At 43.0% G+C, this 21159-nt stretch overlaps 1 protein-coding gene across 1 annotated transcript; it reads left to right on the top strand.

The window, feature by feature from the left end:
• Nucleotides 1–159: 159 nt before the first annotated feature.
• On the top strand, nucleotides 160–11769 carry tceanc2 (transcription elongation factor A (SII) N-terminal and central domain containing 2). The gene is made up of 4 exons (XM_078219351.1): nucleotides 160–373; nucleotides 6886–7027; nucleotides 9153–9346; nucleotides 11465–11769. The coding sequence occupies exons 1-4, from the start codon at nucleotides 233–235 to the stop codon at nucleotides 11651–11653; spliced, it is 666 nt and encodes a 221-aa protein (XP_078075477.1). The 5' UTR covers nucleotides 160–232; the 3' UTR covers nucleotides 11654–11769.
• Nucleotides 11770–21159: the final 9390 nt, after the last annotated feature.

The raw sequence follows: 21159 nt of genomic DNA, 5'->3' as shown, positions 1-21159 counted from the left end.
AATCCCCAAGGCTTGCCGTGGAACTTGTATTAGTTATAGAGTTTTTAAAAAAAAGAATGGCTAGAAATTGGTGACCGGTCTGGCGTGATCCGGTCTGGCAGGCTGGGAGTTGTAGTTGTTGCGCCGGGTGGTTGGGGCAGCATACAACTCCCAGAATGCAGAGGGAAGGAAGGAGAGCCCGGATGTGAGCCGGCTATTATCGGATGTCCGGATGTGAGCCGCCTATTATCGGATGCCCGGATGTAAGCCGCCCAATAGTGGGGTGAAGGGGCATCTGTGGGTGATGGACCGTTTCGTGGTGAAGGGCAAAGCCGTGGCTTCAGCGCTGGAGCGACCCAAGGTTTACCGTCAGGCCACTCTCGAGTCCTTAAAGGTGGAGTTTTTGGTTGAATTTCCTTGAATGTCTCCCCACTGTCATCCAGCTGGGTGGAGCCACTCTCACCTGATTACATTTCTTATCTATCTACTCAGAGCAATCCCTCTACAGAGGGATCTCCCCCGATTACATCGGGGACCTGGGGTGGAGGGTGATGCATGCAGCAGTTCCGCACAACGGTAGGGTTCACGGGCTCCGAAGAGTGCCCCTTCTGTGGCCTTGTGGAGTCCGTGGACCATGTCTATGTTTTGTGTCTTAGGTTGCACTCCCTTTTTGTCTTCCTGAAGAACCTTTTACTGATGTTTTGTTTGCACTTCAGTCCCACGCTCCTGATCTACGGGCACCTGGTGCGGAGAGGGGTGGGTCGGGATGGCGACCTCCTCGTGAACCTGGGCCTGGCGAAACGCGCCATTTACCGGTCCAGGCTGCGGGCGATCGAGGGGGCCGTCCATCCTGACTGTCTTCCCCTCGACCGCGGCTACATTCGCGGCCAGGTGTCCCTGGAGAGGGAGCATGCGGTGTCCACGGGCGAGGTTGACGCTTTCCGCGCCCGCTGGGCACCGCAGGGGTTGGGGTGCATTATTGACCCCAATAATCACATTTTAATTTGATGTTTTTAAGTTTCCTTTGTACTTTGATTTCTGTTCGGGCTGTTCCCCCTCCTTTTTGGGGAGCTGCCCCTTTTACTTTGTCCTGATTTAATCTGAGTTTGTTTACTTGGTTTGGTTTGACCTAAAAAAAAAGAGGGCAAAGCCGTGGCTTCAGCGCTGGAGCGACCCAAGGTTTACCATCAGGCCACTCTCGAGTCCTTAAAGGTGGAGTTTTTGGTTGAATTTCCTTGAATGTCTCCCCACTGTCATCCAGCTGGGTGGAGCCACTCTCACCTGATTACATTTCTTATCTATCTACTCAGAGCAATCCCTCTACGGAGGGATCTCCCCCGATTACATCGGGGACCTGGGGTGGAGGGTGATGCATGCAGCAGTTCCGCACAACGGTAGGGTTCACGGGCTCTGAAGAGTGCCCCTTCTGTGGCCTTGTGGAGTCCGTGGACCATGTCTATGTTTTGTGTCTTAGGTTGCACTCCCTTTTTGTCTTCCTGAAGAACCTTTTACTGATGTTTTGTTTGCACTTCAGTCCCACGCTCCTGATCTACGGGCACCTGGTGCGGAGAGGGGTGGGTCGGGATGGCGACCTCTTCGTGAACCTGCTCCTGGGCCTGGCGAAACACGCCATTTACAGGTCCAGGCAGCAGGCGATCGAGGGGGCCGTCCATCCTGACTGTCTGCCCCTCTACCGCAGCTATGTCCGCGGCCGGGTTTCCCTGGAGAGAGAGCATGCGGTGTCCATGGGCGCAGTTGACGCCTTCCGCGCCCGTTGGGCACCGCAGGGGTTGGGGTGCTTTATCGACTCTAATAATCACATTATAATTTGATGTTTTAAGTTTCTTTTGTACTTTGATTTTGTTCGGGCTGTTCCCCCTCCTTTTGGGGAGCTGCCCCATTTACTTTATCCCTGAGTTAATTTGAGTTGGTTTATTTGTTTGGCCCTAAAAGAGGCTCAGAGCAAGAGGATCATCTGCAATGGCTGATTTTCCTGCTTCTGCACTGTTACTGCTGCTGTTCCAACAAGGCCCCCTTCCCTGTTTCTCATTCAGATTCTGTCTCTCAGTAACATCATACATACAAACATATGAATTAGGAGCAGAAGTAGGCCATTTGCTAAGCAAGTCAGAACACCCAAACCCTCCAAGCTTTAAATCAGAATTTCAGAAGTTTCCAAATGCAGAGTAATTACTGGTACTGGAAGTTGAAGCTTCCAGGATAATTCCTGCTGAGTCCTTGCATGGCAACTTCCAGGAAGTTCCTTAGCACATTCCAGGGTATGACCCTCTGGAGAATTGAAGATCACGATACCTACCAATTTCCTTGTTACTCTGTAATGTGGGTGGTTGGTATTGTTGGTTAGTAGACAGGAAACAGTGAAGGAATAAATGGGTCTTTTTTGAAGGGACATGCAGCGACTGGTGTGGTCCTGCAGGGATCAGTGCTTAGACCCCAGTTATTCGCAATATGCATCAATGTTTTTGGTGGAAATGAGAGTGGTGATGAGGATGTGAAGAGGCTTCAAGGTGATTTAGACAAGTTGAGTAAGTGGGCAAATGCATGGCAGATCCAGTATAAAGTGGATATATGTGAAGTTATCCACTTTGGATGGAGAAACAGAATGGCAGAGGTACTATTTAAATAGTGATAGATTGGGCATTGTTGACGTACAGAGGGAGCTAGGTGTCTTAGTACACCAGTCACTGAAAGCAAGAAGCAATTATAGCAAGCAGTTAGGAAGGCAATTGGGATGTTGGCCTTCATTGCAAGAGGATGAGTGCAGAAGCAAGGATGTCTTACTGCAGCTGTACAGGGTTTTGGTGAGATCACACTTGGCGTAGTGTATGCAGTTTTGTCTCCTTATCTGAGCGGCACGGTAGCACAGTGGTTAGCCCTGCTGCCTCACAGCTCCAAGGACTTGGGTTCAATTCCAGCCTTGAATCACGGTCTGTGTAGAGTTTGCACATTCTCCCCGTGTCTGCGTGGGTTTCCTCTGGGTGCTCCGGTTTCCTCCCACAATCCAAAGATGTGCGGGTTAGGTTGATTGGACATGCTAAATTAACCCTTAGTGTCCCAGGATGTGATAGGTTAGCAGGGTAACTAAGCAGGGATAGAGCCTGGGTGGGATTGTTGTCGGTGCAGACTCGACGGCCGAATGGCCTCCTTCTGCACTGTAGAGATTCTATAAGAAAGGACATACTTGCTAAAGAGGAAGTGCAATGTAGGCTAATCAGACTCATTCCTGGAATGGTAGGATTGTTGTACAAGGAGAGATTAGGTAATTTGGGCCTGTATCTACTGGAGTTTAGAAGAATGATGGGGATCTAATTAAACATATAAAATTCAACAGGGCTGGACAGACTGGATGCAGGGATGTTGTTTCCTCTGGCTGGGAGGTCCAAAAAGGGGGTCACTATCTCTGGATATGGGGTAGACCATTTAAGAATGAGATGAGGCAAAATTGCTTCACTTGGAGTGTTGAGCCTGTGTAATTCTCGACCACAGAAGTGGATGCTAAGTCACTGAATGTATTTAAGAAAGACATAGTTTTCTAGACTCTAAAGGTGTCAAGGGGTATGGGGAGAGCACAGGAGTATGGTGTTGAGATAGAGGATCAGCCATGATCATATTGAATAGCAGAGGGCCGAATAACCTACTTCTGCTCCTATTTTCTATATTTCTATTGCCAGAGGTGCAATTTGTATACATATGCTATAGTCCAGTAGTTTGAAAACATGATGAATTGTCATGAATACTGAACTTTACAAGATGGTTTATGTTTTAAAATGTCCCTTTATAGAAGTTATAGAATCCCTACAGTGCAGAAGGAGGCCGTTCAGCCCAATGAGCCTGCATTGACCACAATCTCACCCAGCCCCTATTCCTGTATCCCCATGTATTTACCCTGCTAGCCCCCCTGACACTAAGGGGCAATTTAGCATGGCCAATTAACCTGACCCGCATATCTTTGGACAGTGGGAGGAAACTGGAACACCTGGAGGAAACCCACGCAGACACGGGGAGAACGTGCAAACTCCGTACAGACAGTGACCCAAGCCAGCAATTGATCCCTTTAATTCAAAGTAAAACTCAAATAACATTGTTCTGAAAGAGGGATGGTGAAGTCCTGGTACAAATCTCAGTTTGAAGATATGCCCTTTTGATTGTCTGGTTGCCATGGTTTGAGAGTTGAGAAAGGAGGGAACAGCAAATAGAAACCCATTGAGGTGATGCACGTCAGTCTCACACCTGTCACACAAACTTGTAGAACAAGAACAGACTTCTGCTGAGAAGCGGGCAGAGGAGAATTGGAGCTCTCATAGCAACTGGTCATCTTTATTCTGTAGGAAATGATGCGTACTGAAGTAAGTCTATGGAGAAAAACATCTACCAGAACCAACTCAATCATTTAAAGGAGTTGGATATAGGAATGTATGGAATTCTGGGTTGTTAAAACTGTCGCGGCCTGAAAGAGAAGGGTATTTGTCAAAGTGTCCCTTGCTGGTGACAATCATATCTGGAAATGACTGGCGATAGACGATTCGATAGCGTGGTGAGGTACAATTGAACTTGAGGGAGAGGTGAGAGAAGCATTTGGACTGCCCTTTTATACTACATGTGTGCTCAAAGCTTGGTGTAAAGATAAAGATATCTGCCTCTTTTAGCTGAGTAAGAAGTCTCACCACACCAGGTTAAAGTCCAACAGGTTTATTTGGTAGCACAAGCCACAAGCTTTCGGAGCGCTGCCCCTTCATCAGATGAGTGGGAGTTCTGTTCACAAACAGGGCATAGAAAGACACAAACTCAATTTACAAAATAATGGTTGGAATGCGAGTCTTTACAGATAATCAAGTCTTGAAAGTACAGACAATGTGAGTGGAGAGAGGGTTAAGCACAGGTTAAAGAGATGTGTATTGTCTCCAGCCAGGACAGTTAGTGAGATTTTGCAAGCCCAGGCAAGTCATGGGGATTACAGATAGTGTGACATGAACCCAAGATCCCAGTTGAGGCCGTCCTCATGTGTGCGGAACTTGGCTATCAGTCTCTGCTCAGCGACTCTGCGTTGTCGTGCGTTGTGAAGGCCGCCTTGGAGAACGCTTACCGAAAGATCAGAGTCCGAATGCTAGTGACCGCTGAAGTGTTCCCCAACAAGAAGAGGATACTCTTGCCTGGTGATTGTCAAGCGGTGTTCATTCATCCGTCGTCGTAGCGTCTGCATGGTTTCCCCAATGTACCAGGCCTCGGGACATCCTTTCCTGCAGCGTATCAGGTAGACAACGTTGGCCAAGTTGCAAGAGTAGGTACCGTGTACCTGGTGAATGGTGTTCCCACGTGAGTTGATGGCATCTGTGTCGATGATCCGGCACGTCTTGCAGAGGTTGCTGTGGCAGGGTTGTGTGGTGTCGTGGTCACTGTTCTCCTGAAGGCTGGGTAGTTTGCTGCAGACAATGGTCTGTTTGAGGTTGTGCGGTTGTTTGAAGGCAAGAAGTGGGGGTGTGGGGATGGCCTTAGCGAGATGTTTGTCTTCATCAATGACATGTTGAAGGCTCCTGAGGAGATGCCGTAGCTTCTCCGCTCCGGGGAAGTACTGGACGACGAAGGGTACTCTGTCCGCCGTGTCCCGTGTTTGTCTTCTGAGGAGGTTGGTGCGGTTTTTCGCTGTGGCGCATCGGAACTGTCGATTGATGAGTCAAGCGCCATATCCTGAGCGCCATATCCTGTTCTTATGAGGGCATCTTTCAGCGTCTGGAGGTGTCTGTTGCGATCCTCCTCATCTGAGCAGATCCTGTGTATACGGAGGGCTTGTCAGTAGGGGATGGCTTCTTTAACGTGTTTAGGGTGGAAGCTGGAGAAGTGGAGCATCGTGAGGTTATCCGTGGGCTTGCGGTACAGTGAAATGCTGAGGTGACCGTCCTTGAGGCATGGTACATTGGGGAGACCATGCAGACGCTACGACAACGGATGAATGAACACCGCTCGACAATCACCAGGCAAGAGTGTTCTCTTCCTGTTGGGGGACACTTCAGCAGTCATGGGCATTCAGCCTCTGATCTTCAGATAAGCGTTCTCCAAGGTGGCCTTCACAACACACGACAACGCAGAGTCGCTGAGCAGAGACTGATAGCCAAGTCCCGCACACATGCGGATGCCCTCAACCGGGATATTGGGTTCATGTCACACTCTCTGTTACCCCCATGACTTGCCTGGGCTTGCAAAATCTCACTAACCGTCCTGACTGGAGACAATACACATCTCTTTAACCTGTGCTTAACCCTCTCTCCACTCACATTGTCTGTACCTTTAAGACTTGATTACCTGTAAAGACTCACATTTTAACCATTATTTTGTAAATTGAGTTTGTGTCTTTCTATGCCCTGTTTGTGAACAGAACTCCCACTCACCTGACGAAGGGGCAGTGCTCCGAAAGCTTGTGGTTTGTGCTACCAAATAAACCTGTTGGACTTTAACCTGGTGTTGTGAGACTTCTTACTGTGCTTACTCCAGTCCAACGCCGGCATCTCCACATCTTTTAGCTGATGCAGAGTTAATATTTGAATTATGTTGCTTTTGATTTGTTTGTTACAGTTAAATCTTGTCTTTCAGTTATTTCTGGGTCATTTAAGAAATTAAACTCTTCTAAAAAGTTTGCAGTCTCAATGGGAGTCATAAAAAATGTAAATATGATTTCTTGTACTAGATAATGTACACAATTTTAGGTGATTAGTATTTTTGTAAGTGTTCAGATTTCTGCAATTTTAGTCTTAATGTCCTTGCCTCTACAATGAAAAATACAACCTATTGATTTCTCTCAAATATTAAATGCCATAGATTCATAACATGACTTTGAAATTTACACCAAAGTGGTATTTGAGCCATAATTAATATCTTTTATTCTCAAAACAGAGGGTTGTGGTGATTGAAGATATTAAGCGATATAAATCTATTTTGGAGCTCCCTAGTCAAACAAAGGAAAACTTAATAGAAGCATTACTCGAACTACAGAAGAAAATACCATCAGAGGGAGTATTGCTCTCAACTAAAATAGGTAAAGATTGTAATTATACAGTTTTTTTCTTTCATGATTTAAATTTTGCTTCTGATAAAATCTTTATAACATTGGCATAAATTGATCTTGTAACTTGCTAACTGCCTTAAAAAAATTGTGCTTCTGTTCCTCGCCTTTCAAATCCAATATTTTGAGGTGTGGATTGTTCCACTGAATCAGCAGAGATCAAAGTTGGGTTATTGAATTTTCTATCACTGCTGATGATGCCATTAATTGAGAAGGATGTATAGTTTCAAATGCCTCCAATTTTCTCCATTTATTTTCCCTCGCCGTAAGGGAAATGTGTCCAACCATTCCATCTTCAAAAACTATACGTACAAGGGCTCAAGTTACTGATGCACACAGATGTTAGTATTCTGGTTAGCAGCTATTGATCGCTGAGGCTACAGATCTCAAAAGATTTTTAAAGTAGCGCAAAGTAACAGATGAGAAAAATCAATACAGATAGGAATGAGTTGCAAAATCTTTGGATGTTTAAAATATATAAAAATGCTAGAAATACTGAGCAGGTCAGGTAGCATCTTTGGGGAGAGCAACAGAAGGTGAACCTCGGCTGAGCGAAAATTGTAACGTTCAGCGGGAAGCATAAAAGACCTGTGTGTACAACTTGAGTTTTAAGAGCAGGCAAAACGATGGGAAAAAAATGGACAGATCAATGTGTCCAAGTTTGAAGTACAGAAATTCTCAATCATTCAGCCATAACATGCTACGTGACTGAAAAGGTGGTAAACATGTTATGACCAGCGTAGAATAAGGATGTTGTGGAGTTTGTTGACAGCACAATGAAAGAGTATTGCAGGGTTGGGGGCAGAATCATGCTCATGAGCAAGATGCCAAATTTGATCTTTGGTTTTTTTGAAAGATTTAGTGAATTGGAGCAAGACAATGCTGGGTGCTGTGTTTGGTTTGGTGTGTCTCTGCTGGATAGAAGATCCTGTAATGGAAATCAGTCCTGCTTCAGTCATAACATTTCTTATATTCTGTCTTTTCAATTAAACCGTAGTAAAGTTAAAGGTCTCATAATTAAAAACAGAGGCTGCTGCTTCTCTAGTTTTCTTTTGACCTTTAATCGCAGAGCTGATTAGCAAAACAAAAATCCTTTTCTATCTCAAAGGTTTCCATATTGCTAAAATTAAAATGTGATGTTAATGCTCACCGTTTTTATTTTCTGATGGGGTGGAGTGTCGTTGGCTGGGCCAGTATTTATTGCCCATCCTTCATTGCCCTTGAAGTAGTAGTAGTGAGCTGCCCTCTTGAACCACTGCAGGCCACGTGATGTAGGCGTGTCAACAAGACTGTTAAGAAGGGAGTGTCAAGATTTTGACCCAACCTCAATGAAGGAACATGAGACATATTTCCAAGTCAGGATGGCGGGTGGCTTGCCGGGGAACTTGCAAATGATGTTCCCATGTATCTGTTGCTCTTGTCCTTTTTAAGTTGCAAAGTTCAGATTTAGAAGGTGCTATCGAAAAAGCCCTGGAGAGTTGCTGCAGTGCATCTTGCAGATGGTACACCGCTGCCACTATGTGTTGGTGGTGGATAGAGTGAATATTTAAAGTGGTGGGTAGGGTGCCAATCAAGCAGGCTGCTTTGTCCTGAGCTTCTTGAGTGTTGCTGGAGCCACACCGATCCAGGTTAGTGTACAGTGTTCCATCACACCTCTTGCAGATGGTGGACAGATATTGGGGAGTTAAGAGCCAAGTTATTAGCTACATAATTTCCAGCCTATAACCTGCTCATGTAGCCGTAGTATTTAAATGGCTGGTTCAGTTTCTGATCATTCATTGGTAACCCCCAGGATGTTGTTTATCCATCCAACTCTAGACATATTACAAACAGTCTGATGATTTAGAGACAGTGGAGGGGTCAGGAGATGTGCTGGTGGGATATAACTGGCTATCATTTGAATGCATGCGGCACCTGTTTACAGATGAGAAATTTTTCTCTTGGAGAGTTGAGAGACTTCGGAGCACTTTGGTCAGAAGGTAATGATTGAAATTGCCTGCAGTGAGCAATAGCTCATTTTAATTAGAATCAGCCATCTTCACAATAACATCCAGATTTAACTTGTGTTGATTTGAATCTACCTCCTTGCATTTCTTAGGCCACACGGTAAACAAGATGCGTAAAAATTCAGACCCTGAGGTGTCTGCACTTGCTCAAGACATTTACACAATGTGGAAAACCTTCATAAAAGAAAATAGAAATAAATCATCCATTGAGGTGCGGTGTGATTCTAAAACGGAGAGTCTGAGGAGTAATGCCCAAAAACTGTTAACTGAAGCCTTGAAATTGAAGGTAATGTTTAAAGTAGAACACTCCACATAGGAATTCTGTTTTAGTCTATTTCAATAGTATATTTTAAATTGGGAACTGAAATGTGCTGTGCTTGTTTTTCACATTTGTAAAAGAAATCAGTTTACCAGAAAACTTTTTCTATATTAAGTAAAATTACAGTATTGAAACTGTGTAGTAGCAGGGTCCTGCTCCATTCCATTGAGCCCATTCCTCAATTGTGGAGAATGGAGTCATTCAATTGCACAGTGGGAATATGGCCTTGCACTAATCTTCAGACTGCTACACAGGACCCCAAGGGGCGGCACGGTAGCACAGTGGTTAGCACTGCTGCTTCACAGCTCCAGGGACCTGGGTTCGATTCCCGGCTTGGGTCACTGTCTGTGTGGAGTTTGCACATTCTCCTCGTGTCTGCGTGGGTTTCCTCCGGGTGCTCCGGTTTCCTCCCACAGTCCAAAGTTGTGCGGGTTAGGTTGATTGGCCATGATAAAATTGCCCCTTAGTGTCCTGGGATGCGTAGATTAGAGGGATTAGTGGGTAAAATATGTAGGGATATGGGGGTAGGGCCTGGGTGGGATTGTGGTCGGTGCAGACTCGATGGGCCGAATGGCCTCTTTCTGTACTGTAGGGTTTCTATGATTTCTATGATACACAAGAGCCTCCTGAGTAGGGAACAGCAAGTTGGGATCTTTTTATTTTGGGGCTCTGGGCAAACCAGTATTTACTTATCTACCCTAATTGTTTTGAAGACATAAGATCAGGTGTATAGTTTGGGATTGGTGTCAGCCATGACTCAGTTGAGAGTAATGGTAGCATATTAGTAATGTTACTGGACTAGTAAGAAAGAGGTGCAAACTAATGCTTCGGAAACATGAGTTCAGATCCCGCTTCAACAGTTTTAAAATTCAATTAATGAACAAGTCCAATTAAGTCTGGAATTTAAAAAAAGTCTCAGAAATGTTGAAACTACCAGATCTTTATGAAAACCTAGATAATGTCCTCGGGAAAGGATGGGTGGCATGGTGGTGCAGTGATTAGCACTGCTGTCTCTCAGAACCAGGGACCTGGGTTCAATTCCATCCTCGGGTCAGTGTGTCTGTGTGGAGTCTTCACGTTCTCCCCGTGTCTGTGTGTGTTTCCTCCGAGTGCTCCAATTTCCTCCCACAGTCCAAAGACATGCGGGTTAGGTGGATTGGCCATGTTAAATTGCCTGTTAGTATTAGGGGGATTAGAATGGCAAATGCGTGGAGTTATGGGGATAGGACCTAGCTGGGATTGTTGTCAGTCAAGGGTCAATGGGCAGAATGGCCTCCTTCTGCACTCTTGGGATTCTTTGAAAGGTAATTAATGATGGACAACTAATGTTGGCCTTGTCCACCACACTTGCAGCCCATAAAATAATTTTTAAAAATCAACATAAACAGATCTGGTGATTATTACATTTCTGGTTTTGGGAATTTGCTGTGTGCAAATTTGATACTGCATTACAACAATGACTGCATTTAACGTACTACTTAAGCTGTAAAGTGTTTTGGAATGTCTGGTGGGCATGAAAGGCATTACATAAATGCAAATCTTTTTGGAGTTGTACATAGGCCAGATTGGGCAAGGACAGCATGTTTCCTTCCCTGAAAAACATTTATTGAACAAGTTTGGATTTTACAATAATCCAGCAATTTCTACCATGATCATTTCCCAGTTTATAGTATGGGGTTTATGGCTGGGATGAGCCTGGAGCAGTCTTGGGCCAGTCAAGTCACATTCTTGTTATTTGTAATAGACATCCCAGGAGATTCCTTGTAATTGAGGTCACTAAAGAAACTAATGAGGGAAGGAGGAAAACCTTAATCAGAATGAACATGTTTCCTGCATCACTTTCTTAAGGCCAAATTACTTATGACATGTATAAATAGACTTGCTTTGTTGCATTACTTGGTTATCAACTGTACTGCAGAGCCTCCTAATTAGTTTTATTGTTCATAATCACTATTTCAGGATACTTTGTGTGGGTAAACGTAGCTTCTTGTCATTTAAAGACACATTATTAACTGCTTGTCCGGATCTTGCACATTTTTACCACTTACTGTAAATTCATAAATACATTGTTTAATGTTTTTATAGCACGATGACCCTCTGGTTGAAAACATAGAGCGAGAGATTTTTCATCAGTGTTCTCGTCTGATCAGCATCTCCTACCGACGGACAGTACGAGCGCTGGTCTTCACTTTAAAACATCAGCCTGAAGTCCGAGAGCAAGTTAAAAGCTACAGACTTCCAGTGAAGCAGCTTGTTGGAAACCACAAGAAATGATGATTCATTGTGGGGTTTTTAAAACTTGTATATACATGTAAATCACAAACTTGTAAAACTGCAGTGGCCTTTTTTATTGAAACTATAAATTTTATTTTTGGAAGAATATCAATGTCAAATGTGTGAACTTTATTATTAATATATTCCTGGTCTTTGTACAGAGCAGAGAATTTCTTTGGTTTCGTTGTGACACACTGTCCACAATTGCATGATGATGACGAGAAGTGCAAAACTTACTCCTCTGTGGACTCCTGAGGGAATCTTTTTGAGTGATCTGATTTATTATTGTCACGTGTATTAGTATACAGTGAAAAGTATTGTTTCTGGTGTGCTATACAGACCAAGCATACCATATATAGGGAAGGAAAGCACTGTGAGGCATTGCTGCCTCACAGCACCAGGGACTCCGGTTCGATTCCGGCCTTGGGTCTGTGTGGAGTTTGCACATTCTCCCCACGTCTGTGTGGGTTTCCTCCCGGGTGCTCCAGTTTCCTCCCACAGTCCAAAGATGTGCGGGTTAGGTTGATTGGCCAGGATAAATTGCCCATTACTGTCAGGGGGATTGGCAGGGTAAATATGTGGGGTTACGGGGATAAGACCTCGGTGGGATTTTGTTCGTGCAGGCTCAATGGGCCAAATGGCCTCCTGCACTGTAGATTCTATGAGAAAGGAGAGAGTGCAGAATGTAGTGTTACAATCATAGCTAGGGTATAGAGAAAGATCAACTTAATGCAAGGTTAAAAGATACAAAAGTCTGATGGCAGCAGGGAAGAAGCTGTTCTTGAGTCGGTTGGTACGTTCCTCAGACTTGTATCTTTTTCCCAACGGAAGAAAGTATGTCTGGGGTGTGTGGAGTCCTTAATTATGCTGGCAGCTTTCCGAGGCAGCAGGAAGTGTAGACAGAGTCAATGGGAGGCTGGTTTGAGTGATGGATCGGGCTTCATTCACAACCCTTTGTGGTTTCTTGCGGTCTTGGACAGAACAGGAGCCATACCAAGCTGTGATAAAACCAGAAAGAATGCTTTTAGTGCATCTGTAAAAGTTGGTCTGAGTTGTAGCGGACATGCCAAATTTCCTTAGTTTTCTGAGAAAGTAGAGGCGTTGGTGGGCTTTCTTAACTATAGTGTTGGCAAGGGGAGAACAGGACAGGTTGTTGATCTGGACACCTAAAAACTTGAAGCCCTTGACCACTTTTACTTTGTTCCCAATGATGTAGATGAGTATGCCCTCCACTATGCTTCCTGAAGTCGATAACTATCTCCTTCGTTTGTTGGCATTGAGGGAGAGATTATTGTCGTCACACCAGTTCACCAGATTCTCTATCTCTTTCCTGTACTCTGCTCATCATTGTTCGAGATTTGACCCACTGCAGTACTGTCATCAGCAAACTTGAAAATTGAGTTGAAGAGGAATTTGGCCACACAGTCATAGGTGTATAAGGAGTAGAGTAAGGGGTTGAGGACACAGCCTATGGGGCACTAGTGTTGTTGCCTATCCTTACTGATAGCGGTCTGTGGGCTAGGAAGTTCAGGATCTAGTTGCAGAGGGAGGAGTCGAGCACCAGACCAGAGTTTAGAGATGAGTTTATCAGGAATAATGGTGTTGAAGGGTGAGTTGTTATCTAGATGTTCCAAGACTGAGTGCAGGGCCAGAGAGATGGCATCTGCTCTGACCTGTTGCGGCAGTAGGCGAACTGTAGTGGATCCAAACAATCTGGGAGGCTGGAATTGATTTGTGCCATGACTAACCTTTCGAAGCAGTTCATAATGATGGATATCCAAGCCACCGGATGATAGTCATTAAGGCATGCTGCTTGGTTTTTCTTTGGTACCGGGATGATGGTCATCTTGAAGCAGATAGGGACCTCGGATTGTTGTAAAGAGAGGTTGAAGATGTCTGTGAATACCCCCACCAGCTGGTCTGCACAGGATCTGTAAGTGGGCAGCAGTCGACAAAATGTCTTATGGGCCACACTCAGAACCCAGGAGGGCTGCATGTGGCCCCTGTGTCAATGTGGTTTACTCCTATATACTCAGAGGGTGGTGAACCTGAGGAATTCTCAACCACAGAAGGCTGTGGTGGCCAAATCACTGAATGTATTCAAAAAATAAATAAATTTCTAGACTCTTAAGGGTGTCAACGGGTATGGGGCGAGCCCTGGAGTAAAGTTAAAGTTTATTTATTTGTCACAAGTAGGTTTACATTAACATTGCAATGAAGTTACTGTGAATATCCCCTAGTCGCCACACTCTGGCGCCTGTTTGGGTGCCCTGAGGGAGAATTTAGCATTGCCAATGCACCTAACCAGCACATCTTTCAGACTGTGGGAGGAAACCAGAGCACCCGGAGGAATCCCACGCAGACACGGAGGATGTGATCCAAGCCAGGAATCGAATCTGGGTTCCTGGCGCTGTGAGGCATCAGTGCTAACCACCATGCCACTATAGGATCAGCCGCGATACCGTTGAATGTCCTACTCCTATTTTCTATGTTTCTATGACGAGTAATTCAGGGACCCATGGTAATGCCCTGGGGACCCAGGTTCTAATCCCACCATGGCAGATCATGAAAGTTGAATTCAATAAAAATATGGAATTAAAAGTCTAATGTTGACCATAAAACCATTGACAATTGTTGTAAAAACTGAACTGGTTCGCTAATGTCATAGAATCATACCATCCCTACAGTACAGAACTACAGGAGGTCATTCAGCCCATCGAGTCTGCACCGACCACAATCCCACCCAGGCCCTATTCCCATAACCCCTCATATTTACCCTGCTTTTCCCTGACAGGATTAATTTTAGCATAGCCAATCAACCTAACCTGCACATCTTTGGACTGGGAAGAAATCGGAGCACCCAGAGGAAACCCACGCAGACATGGGGAGGATGTGCAAACTCCACACAGACAGTGACACAAGGCCGGAACTGAACCCGGGTTACTGGCACTGTGAGCTAGCAGTGCTAACCACAGTGTGGCCCTTTAGGGAAGGAAAAGGTCCAGATCCACAGCAATGTGGTTTACTCCTGGATGCCATTTTAAATGGCTGACGAAGTCATTCATTTCAGGGGCAATAAGGGATGGGTAATAAATGCTGGCCCAGCCACCGATGCCCACATCCCATGCTAGAAAAACAAATCCATCAGAATTATCCCACATACTTACCCCTCAGTCCATTTTCTCCAAAATGCTTCTTGAACCGATGCATTTACCGGCAATGTTTCAGGTTATATTTGCTGCCCATTCCTAGTTCTCAGAGAGTGGGGGATGGGAAGAGAGGGAATTCCAGGAGTTGCTACCGTGACAAGAAGCAATGATGATTTATGTATCCAAATCAAGTTGGTGGGGAACTTGAAAGCAAGTTATTCAACCTTGCAGGAAAGTATTTTAGCTTGTGGGTGCTGAAGATGTGAAAAGACTCACTTTTTGACTTGATTTAAACTTACTAAAATGTTGATTTTTTTTTCATTACAAGTTAACTTCTGGTGTTTTACAGTGGTTATTATTAACTAGGAGACAGCTTGCGAGAAATTCTGTTTCAGGGTAAACTGGATCAGAAAAGAGGGGGAAAGAGGAAACACTGATGCTAACTGGCTTACTCGAAAGTGGGTGACTTCTGATGTTGGTGATATTTTTAAAATGACAAATCCTGCCCTCTCTTGTTTTTGCCACATGATAATTGCTTTTCTCCAGCTTTGGGAATGTTAGGTCGGGGGCTGCAGAAATGCAGTTTGGACACTGCATTTATTTCAGGGCAGTTAAAATCTTATGTTATTCTATTAGTATTGCTGACATTGATGGAGTAGATCACCCACCCATTATAGAACCCACTTGCTCTTCAACTGGATTTTACAATGTGTGACTGATGTACCACGCCACTTATGGCCAGATGCTAAAATATCAAATGGCTATCATCCAGACTCAAAGCGTTAGCTCTGTTCTCTCTCCGCAGGTGCTGTCAGACCTGCTGAGATTTTCCAGCATTTTCTATGATTTTGCATTATTTTGTTGATGCTCATGTGATTGTGGAATGAGACAGGGTTTCATCTCCCCTGATCTCCTCCAAATATTTACTGCTATTACTGGTTTTCTTTCCACTTTAGTTTAGTCCCTGTTGAAGGTATCATTGCTGATACCACCCCACAGACGGTCGCACCTTTATCACAGGAAGCCAGTGTCCAACAATAACAGAAACGACCAATGATCATGTACCTACCTATTCTGAATATGTTAACTGAGGTTGACATGCTGCTTATTATTACCCTTCTGGATTTGCATTCAAGTGACAATTCTTCATATATGAAACCAGTGAGTATTGTGAAGCCCACTGAGGGCCTCCCCAGTGTGTGCCTGGCCCCGCACACACACACACGTGCTTTTCAGAACACCAATCACTGGATAGAAATCAGGAACATCAGCCTCTGATCAGCACTTTTCCAATTTCCACTTCCCTCCATGAACCAGGTGTGACCAAAGTTACAGCATCTCTAATTCAGCCCTAGCTGAGATCAACTTGTTAATTTCAGACTTGAGTCCTTCTTGGTCATGTGCCAAACAGCAGATGATAACATGTACCAATGAATCCATCACAGAATCTTGCTGCACTTCTAGAATTTATGACCTGTCTCAGTTGGTGTATCATTATAAAACAACTGATTATTGTGGTGACAGAGATAAGCGGAAAATGGGGGTAAATTAAAAGATAAATGTTTGTTTTAGTCGTTAGTAGGTGATAAAGATTATAACAAAGGAGTAGCATTTACATTAGAGGGTCAAAATCGTGGAATTCCCTCCCTAACAGCACTGTGGGTGTATCTACACCTGCAGCGGTTCAAGAAGGCAGCTTAGCACCAGCTTCTCCAGGGCAATTAGAGATGGGCAATAAGAGCTGGCCTAGCCAGCATTGTCCATGTCCTGTAAATAACATTTTAAAAAGAACTATAAGAAGTTTTTATTGCCAATTTAAAAGCCGTTTTTCTGGGAGAGTTTTGTTTCTAATTTTGTTTTCAAAAAAGCAGAGTACATGGAGAAAAATGAGGGGAAATTTGACTGAAAGACGGTAATATCCATGATCACGCAATACTTCAAGCTACTTTAGCAGTGAAATACATTTACAAAACATGTGTTTGGATTGTGTGTCCCATAACTTACTGAAGAAATGTATGTTTAAATTAACAAATTACTACCATGTCATCATGTAGCACAGATATTTTCAGTCTGGCTGCTAAATTTTAATTTTGAGGTATTGTAATCTTTAAATGCAATAATTTGAAGCATGTACCATGAATGGTGAATCGCAAATATTTTGTAAGTAATATAAGATCTTGAGGGGACTTGGCAGGGTGGGTGTGGAAAGGAAGTTTCCTCTTGTGAGAGAATCTAGAACTAGGGGGTCACTGTTTAAAAATAAGGGGGGTCACCCATTTAAGACAGAAATGTGAAAAAAAATGATGGTTTTGTGACTTTGAAATTCTTACCTTCAAAAGGTGGTTGAAGCAGAGTCTTTGAATATTTAAGGCAGAGGTAGATAGATTCCTGATAAGCAAGGGGATGCAAGGTTATTGGGAGTAGGCAGGAATGTGGAGTTGAGGTTAAAATTTGACAGCAATGATCTTATTGAATGGTGCAGCTGGATGGCCTACTCCTGCTCCTAATTCATAATACCGTGTAACATAGCTTTTGCTCATTGTTAACACCTCACATAGACTTCATCTTGTAAATTTTGCTTCATCATTTCACAGTATAATAGCTCTTAATAACCATATACCTTGATACCAATTCACCTCCATTTATACAACATAAATACTCATATTTCGCTTAATTAAGCTTGGATGCTGATCTGTGAGTACTTCAGCTGATGCGCGGGTGGCCAATTATCAAAATGTTGCCCACTCAATGGCAAATCTATTACATTTTGTCACAATATCTGCGAAAAATACTTCTTAATTAATACTAATGGAATTTCCGACATTGGCAGGATAAAGAATGGTAGTAGCAAAGAATGCAATGTCTGATAGAACAATTGATGCTGGTGTAGTGCACTAACTCCAATAAGCTGTGCCATTGAGTAGTGCAACATAGGTTCAACTCTGCAGCGCACAAAAAATTGATTTCAAAAATAACTTGCAGACTGGACTGCTTTTAGTGTAATGCACTTAACACCTTCACCAAAAGCTAATTTAATTTCCTCTCTCCACAGAAACCTCAATTTGAAGTATTCCCCTCAGTGCAGGGAGCTGTTTTATTATCATTTTTTAATTTCAACTAGGGCAGTGGTGGTTAGGAATGCTGCAACTGAGATATCATGCCCTGACCCACAGTAGGAAAATCAGGTTCCCCATACTGATCTCTGCTAGAAAATCTTGCCTTCACCCAACATTGATTTATCCTCCTGTTTTCTCCCTTCCCACTCCCTCCACCAAGACTTGACTCACTGTCCAGGCTTATGGAAGAACACTCTTAACCAGAAAGATTTTTTTAAAGTAATGATTGGGGACAAGAAAACGCTATTTGGCCTAACATCTCATTATTGGTTCTTCTCAATGCGCCAATAACAACAAAGAAAAGCCTCTCTGACCCACAATTTCCCAACGTTTGACTAAACAAAAATAATGCAGATATTGGAAAAGTGGAATAAAAAGAGAATGCTTTAAATACTCAGCAGATCAAGTCACAACAATGGGAGAGAGAAACAAAGATGTAACATGTTCCTTGGCATTTGAATGTTTTTTCCTTCCTGAGTGAATGATTTGCCGGTAACAACTTTGTCACATACATGAAAAATTCAATTCAATTGGCTCAAAACAACCCCAACATCCTTAATCTTTCCTTATAACCAAGAGCACAACATGCCTGACATTTAGATACAGTTCAGTCAAAGCAACAGCCAGGCCATTTAGCTCCCCAAGCCTGTTCTGTCATTCGATGAGATTGCAGCTGATCTGTGGCCTAATTCCGTATACCTGCCTTCATCCTTTGCCCCATATCCCTTAACCTTTTGGTCAAAAAAAATCTATCAATATCAGATTTAAAATTAATAACTGACGCAGCATTCATGCCATTTGCAAGAGAATGTCCTAAACCTCTACCACCCTTTGTGTTTCCCAGTTTCAATCTTGAAAAACCCAGCTCCAATTGGGCTATATCCCCAATATTAGACTCCTCAACCAGCAGAAATAGTTTTACTCTCTACTCTCTTAATTTCCTTTTGTATCATCTAAATGTTGTCATTCCTAATCTACTATATTCCATGAAATAAACCCTAGATTGGGTAATCCCTCCTTGTAATTAACTTTGTGGTGTCCAGGTCGCATTCTTAGTAAATCTACCCTGTAATCCCTCCAAGGTTAATAAAGCCTTCCTAAGGCGTGATGCCTACCGGTAACGCAGTACTCCAGGTGTCGAACCAGGGCTTGGTATAGCTTGGTTCTACCTCCTGATGTTTTAGTCCTCTAGATATATTCCATTTCACCTTTTGATTATTTTTTGTACCTGCTCAAGACATTTTAATGATTTACACACATGGACCCCAAAGTCTCTTTGGACCTTGGCTGTCTCTAGCTTTTAGAAAGTATTCCAGCACATAACCACCAGTACACATACTCATCAGCACATATATTGATCTGCTCATCTTCAGTCATGTAATCTCCAAGGAGAGGCAAAAAAAAACAAGGTCAATCAGGAAAAAAAGAAAATGTGGGATCTTTCAACTCTCTTAGGTGATCAAACAAGTTCAGGAAACCACATAGACTAGTAATAGAGTCGTATCATTACAGCACAGAAGGAGACAATTTGGCCTATAAGTGCTTGATATCTAATTTACCTTTTATGATGTGACCTGCTTCTGAATTTGGAAATGGATAAATTCTTAAAAGCATGCAGAGAACACAGGCTCATCATCATATGAGCTTCTAACTTGTTTCCTGGGTCCACTATTCTCTGGGATATGAAAATCCATTTCACACCCCTAGCCCTACCCTTACATAATTTATATGCATGATTCTGGACTTCCTCAACCGATATAGTTGAAATAATCACTCAGAAAGAACACAATCAAACTATTCAATAATTTTGTATACGTCTTTCAAATCATCTCCAAAGCTACACATTTCTAAAGGGAATAGAAACAACTTTTTAAATCTTTCTGAATATTTATGATCTTTAAATGAGATAATTCTAATGGCTTCTTTGGATTTTTTCAAAGCTTCTACATAGCCCAAACTGGATGCAACATTCCAAATGCAGTCTGCCAGGAAAAGACAGTTTGTTTTATATTGAATAGTTCAACTTAGACAACCAAATATCCTATTTGCTTTGGTTACTTACAGCTTCCCAGCATTAGCCATTGTCAACTGATTTTAATTAGGTATCATGTATTTTGTAGCCACACTTCATATTTATCCTGCTCACATGCATCATACATGTTTATCTAAATTAAAGAACACTTGTCAGAGTTTGGTCCAATTACCTAACATTGAAATTTGTTCTACTGTACTGTCCTGACATATGCACAACTTGTAGTGTCATCTGCAAGCTTGTGGACCATCTCCCAACATTTACATGGAGGGCATTCATAAAAATAGTAAAAAGCAGTGCGCCAAGACTGATTCCTGTGGGACATCACTAATAACCAATCTTCAAGCAGAACCATGGCCATTAACCACAACTTTCTGCTGATGGGAATGCAATAAAACTCCCAATCCATGTCAGGTTCATGAGCCTGAAGTTCCTTGCATCTGGCTTATCATCCTTTATGAAAATTGGCCTCACCTGAGCATCTTTCCAAGTTAAGGGTACTAATCCCTGACTCCAACAAGCTGTTAAGGACAAGGGGTTGCAAATCAGGACCCACATGCTGTTTAATGTACTTTATTTGAGACATCGTCCTCTTGTAACATTTCCAATTTTCCAGTGAAAGCCACATCTAGTACTGTAATTGAGCATCATCCAGTATAGACTGACACAAAGTAATCATTGAACACCTCTATAATGCTTGAGGTTCCACTTCAATTTGTCCTGAAGTCTCTTAATGGTCCTAAGAAGACCTTAATGATCTGCCAACTGTAAATTTACTTTAAAAAAGCCTTTACCATTATTCTGGCAATTATCAATGATTTTCTTTCCCATTAATCTCTTAATGGGAAAAGTAACTATTCCATTAGTTACTTTTGTTACCCTTAATTGTGCCATGACACTTATCTTTATTTTCTCTTCAGTTGTTTTTGTCCATCAATGTTTAGGCCACTTCATCAATATATTTCTAATATTAAAATGCATAAAAGCATTCAAAGCTGAATTGTTAGCTGAATTGAGGCTACTTTCCCATTTTATCCTTGCCCCTTGGCTATAGAATGGTTGGGCGTTTCATTGAGAATATTTACCCTAAAGGAACCAAACAGTATTGGTGTTTTACATTTACAAATTTCCCAAAAGCCAGCTAATGTTTATCCAGAGAATCATATCCAGGAAAGTAAAGACACATTTGTAAATAATCAGACTGTTGCA

Source organism: Mustelus asterias, chromosome 8, assembly GCF_964213995.1.
Source record: "Mustelus asterias chromosome 8, sMusAst1.hap1.1, whole genome shotgun sequence".
Classification (NCBI taxonomy): Eukaryota; Metazoa; Chordata; class Chondrichthyes; order Carcharhiniformes; family Triakidae; genus Mustelus; species Mustelus asterias.
Note: the sequence above shows the minus strand (reverse complement) of the source record. Positions and strands in the feature narration are given on the sequence as shown.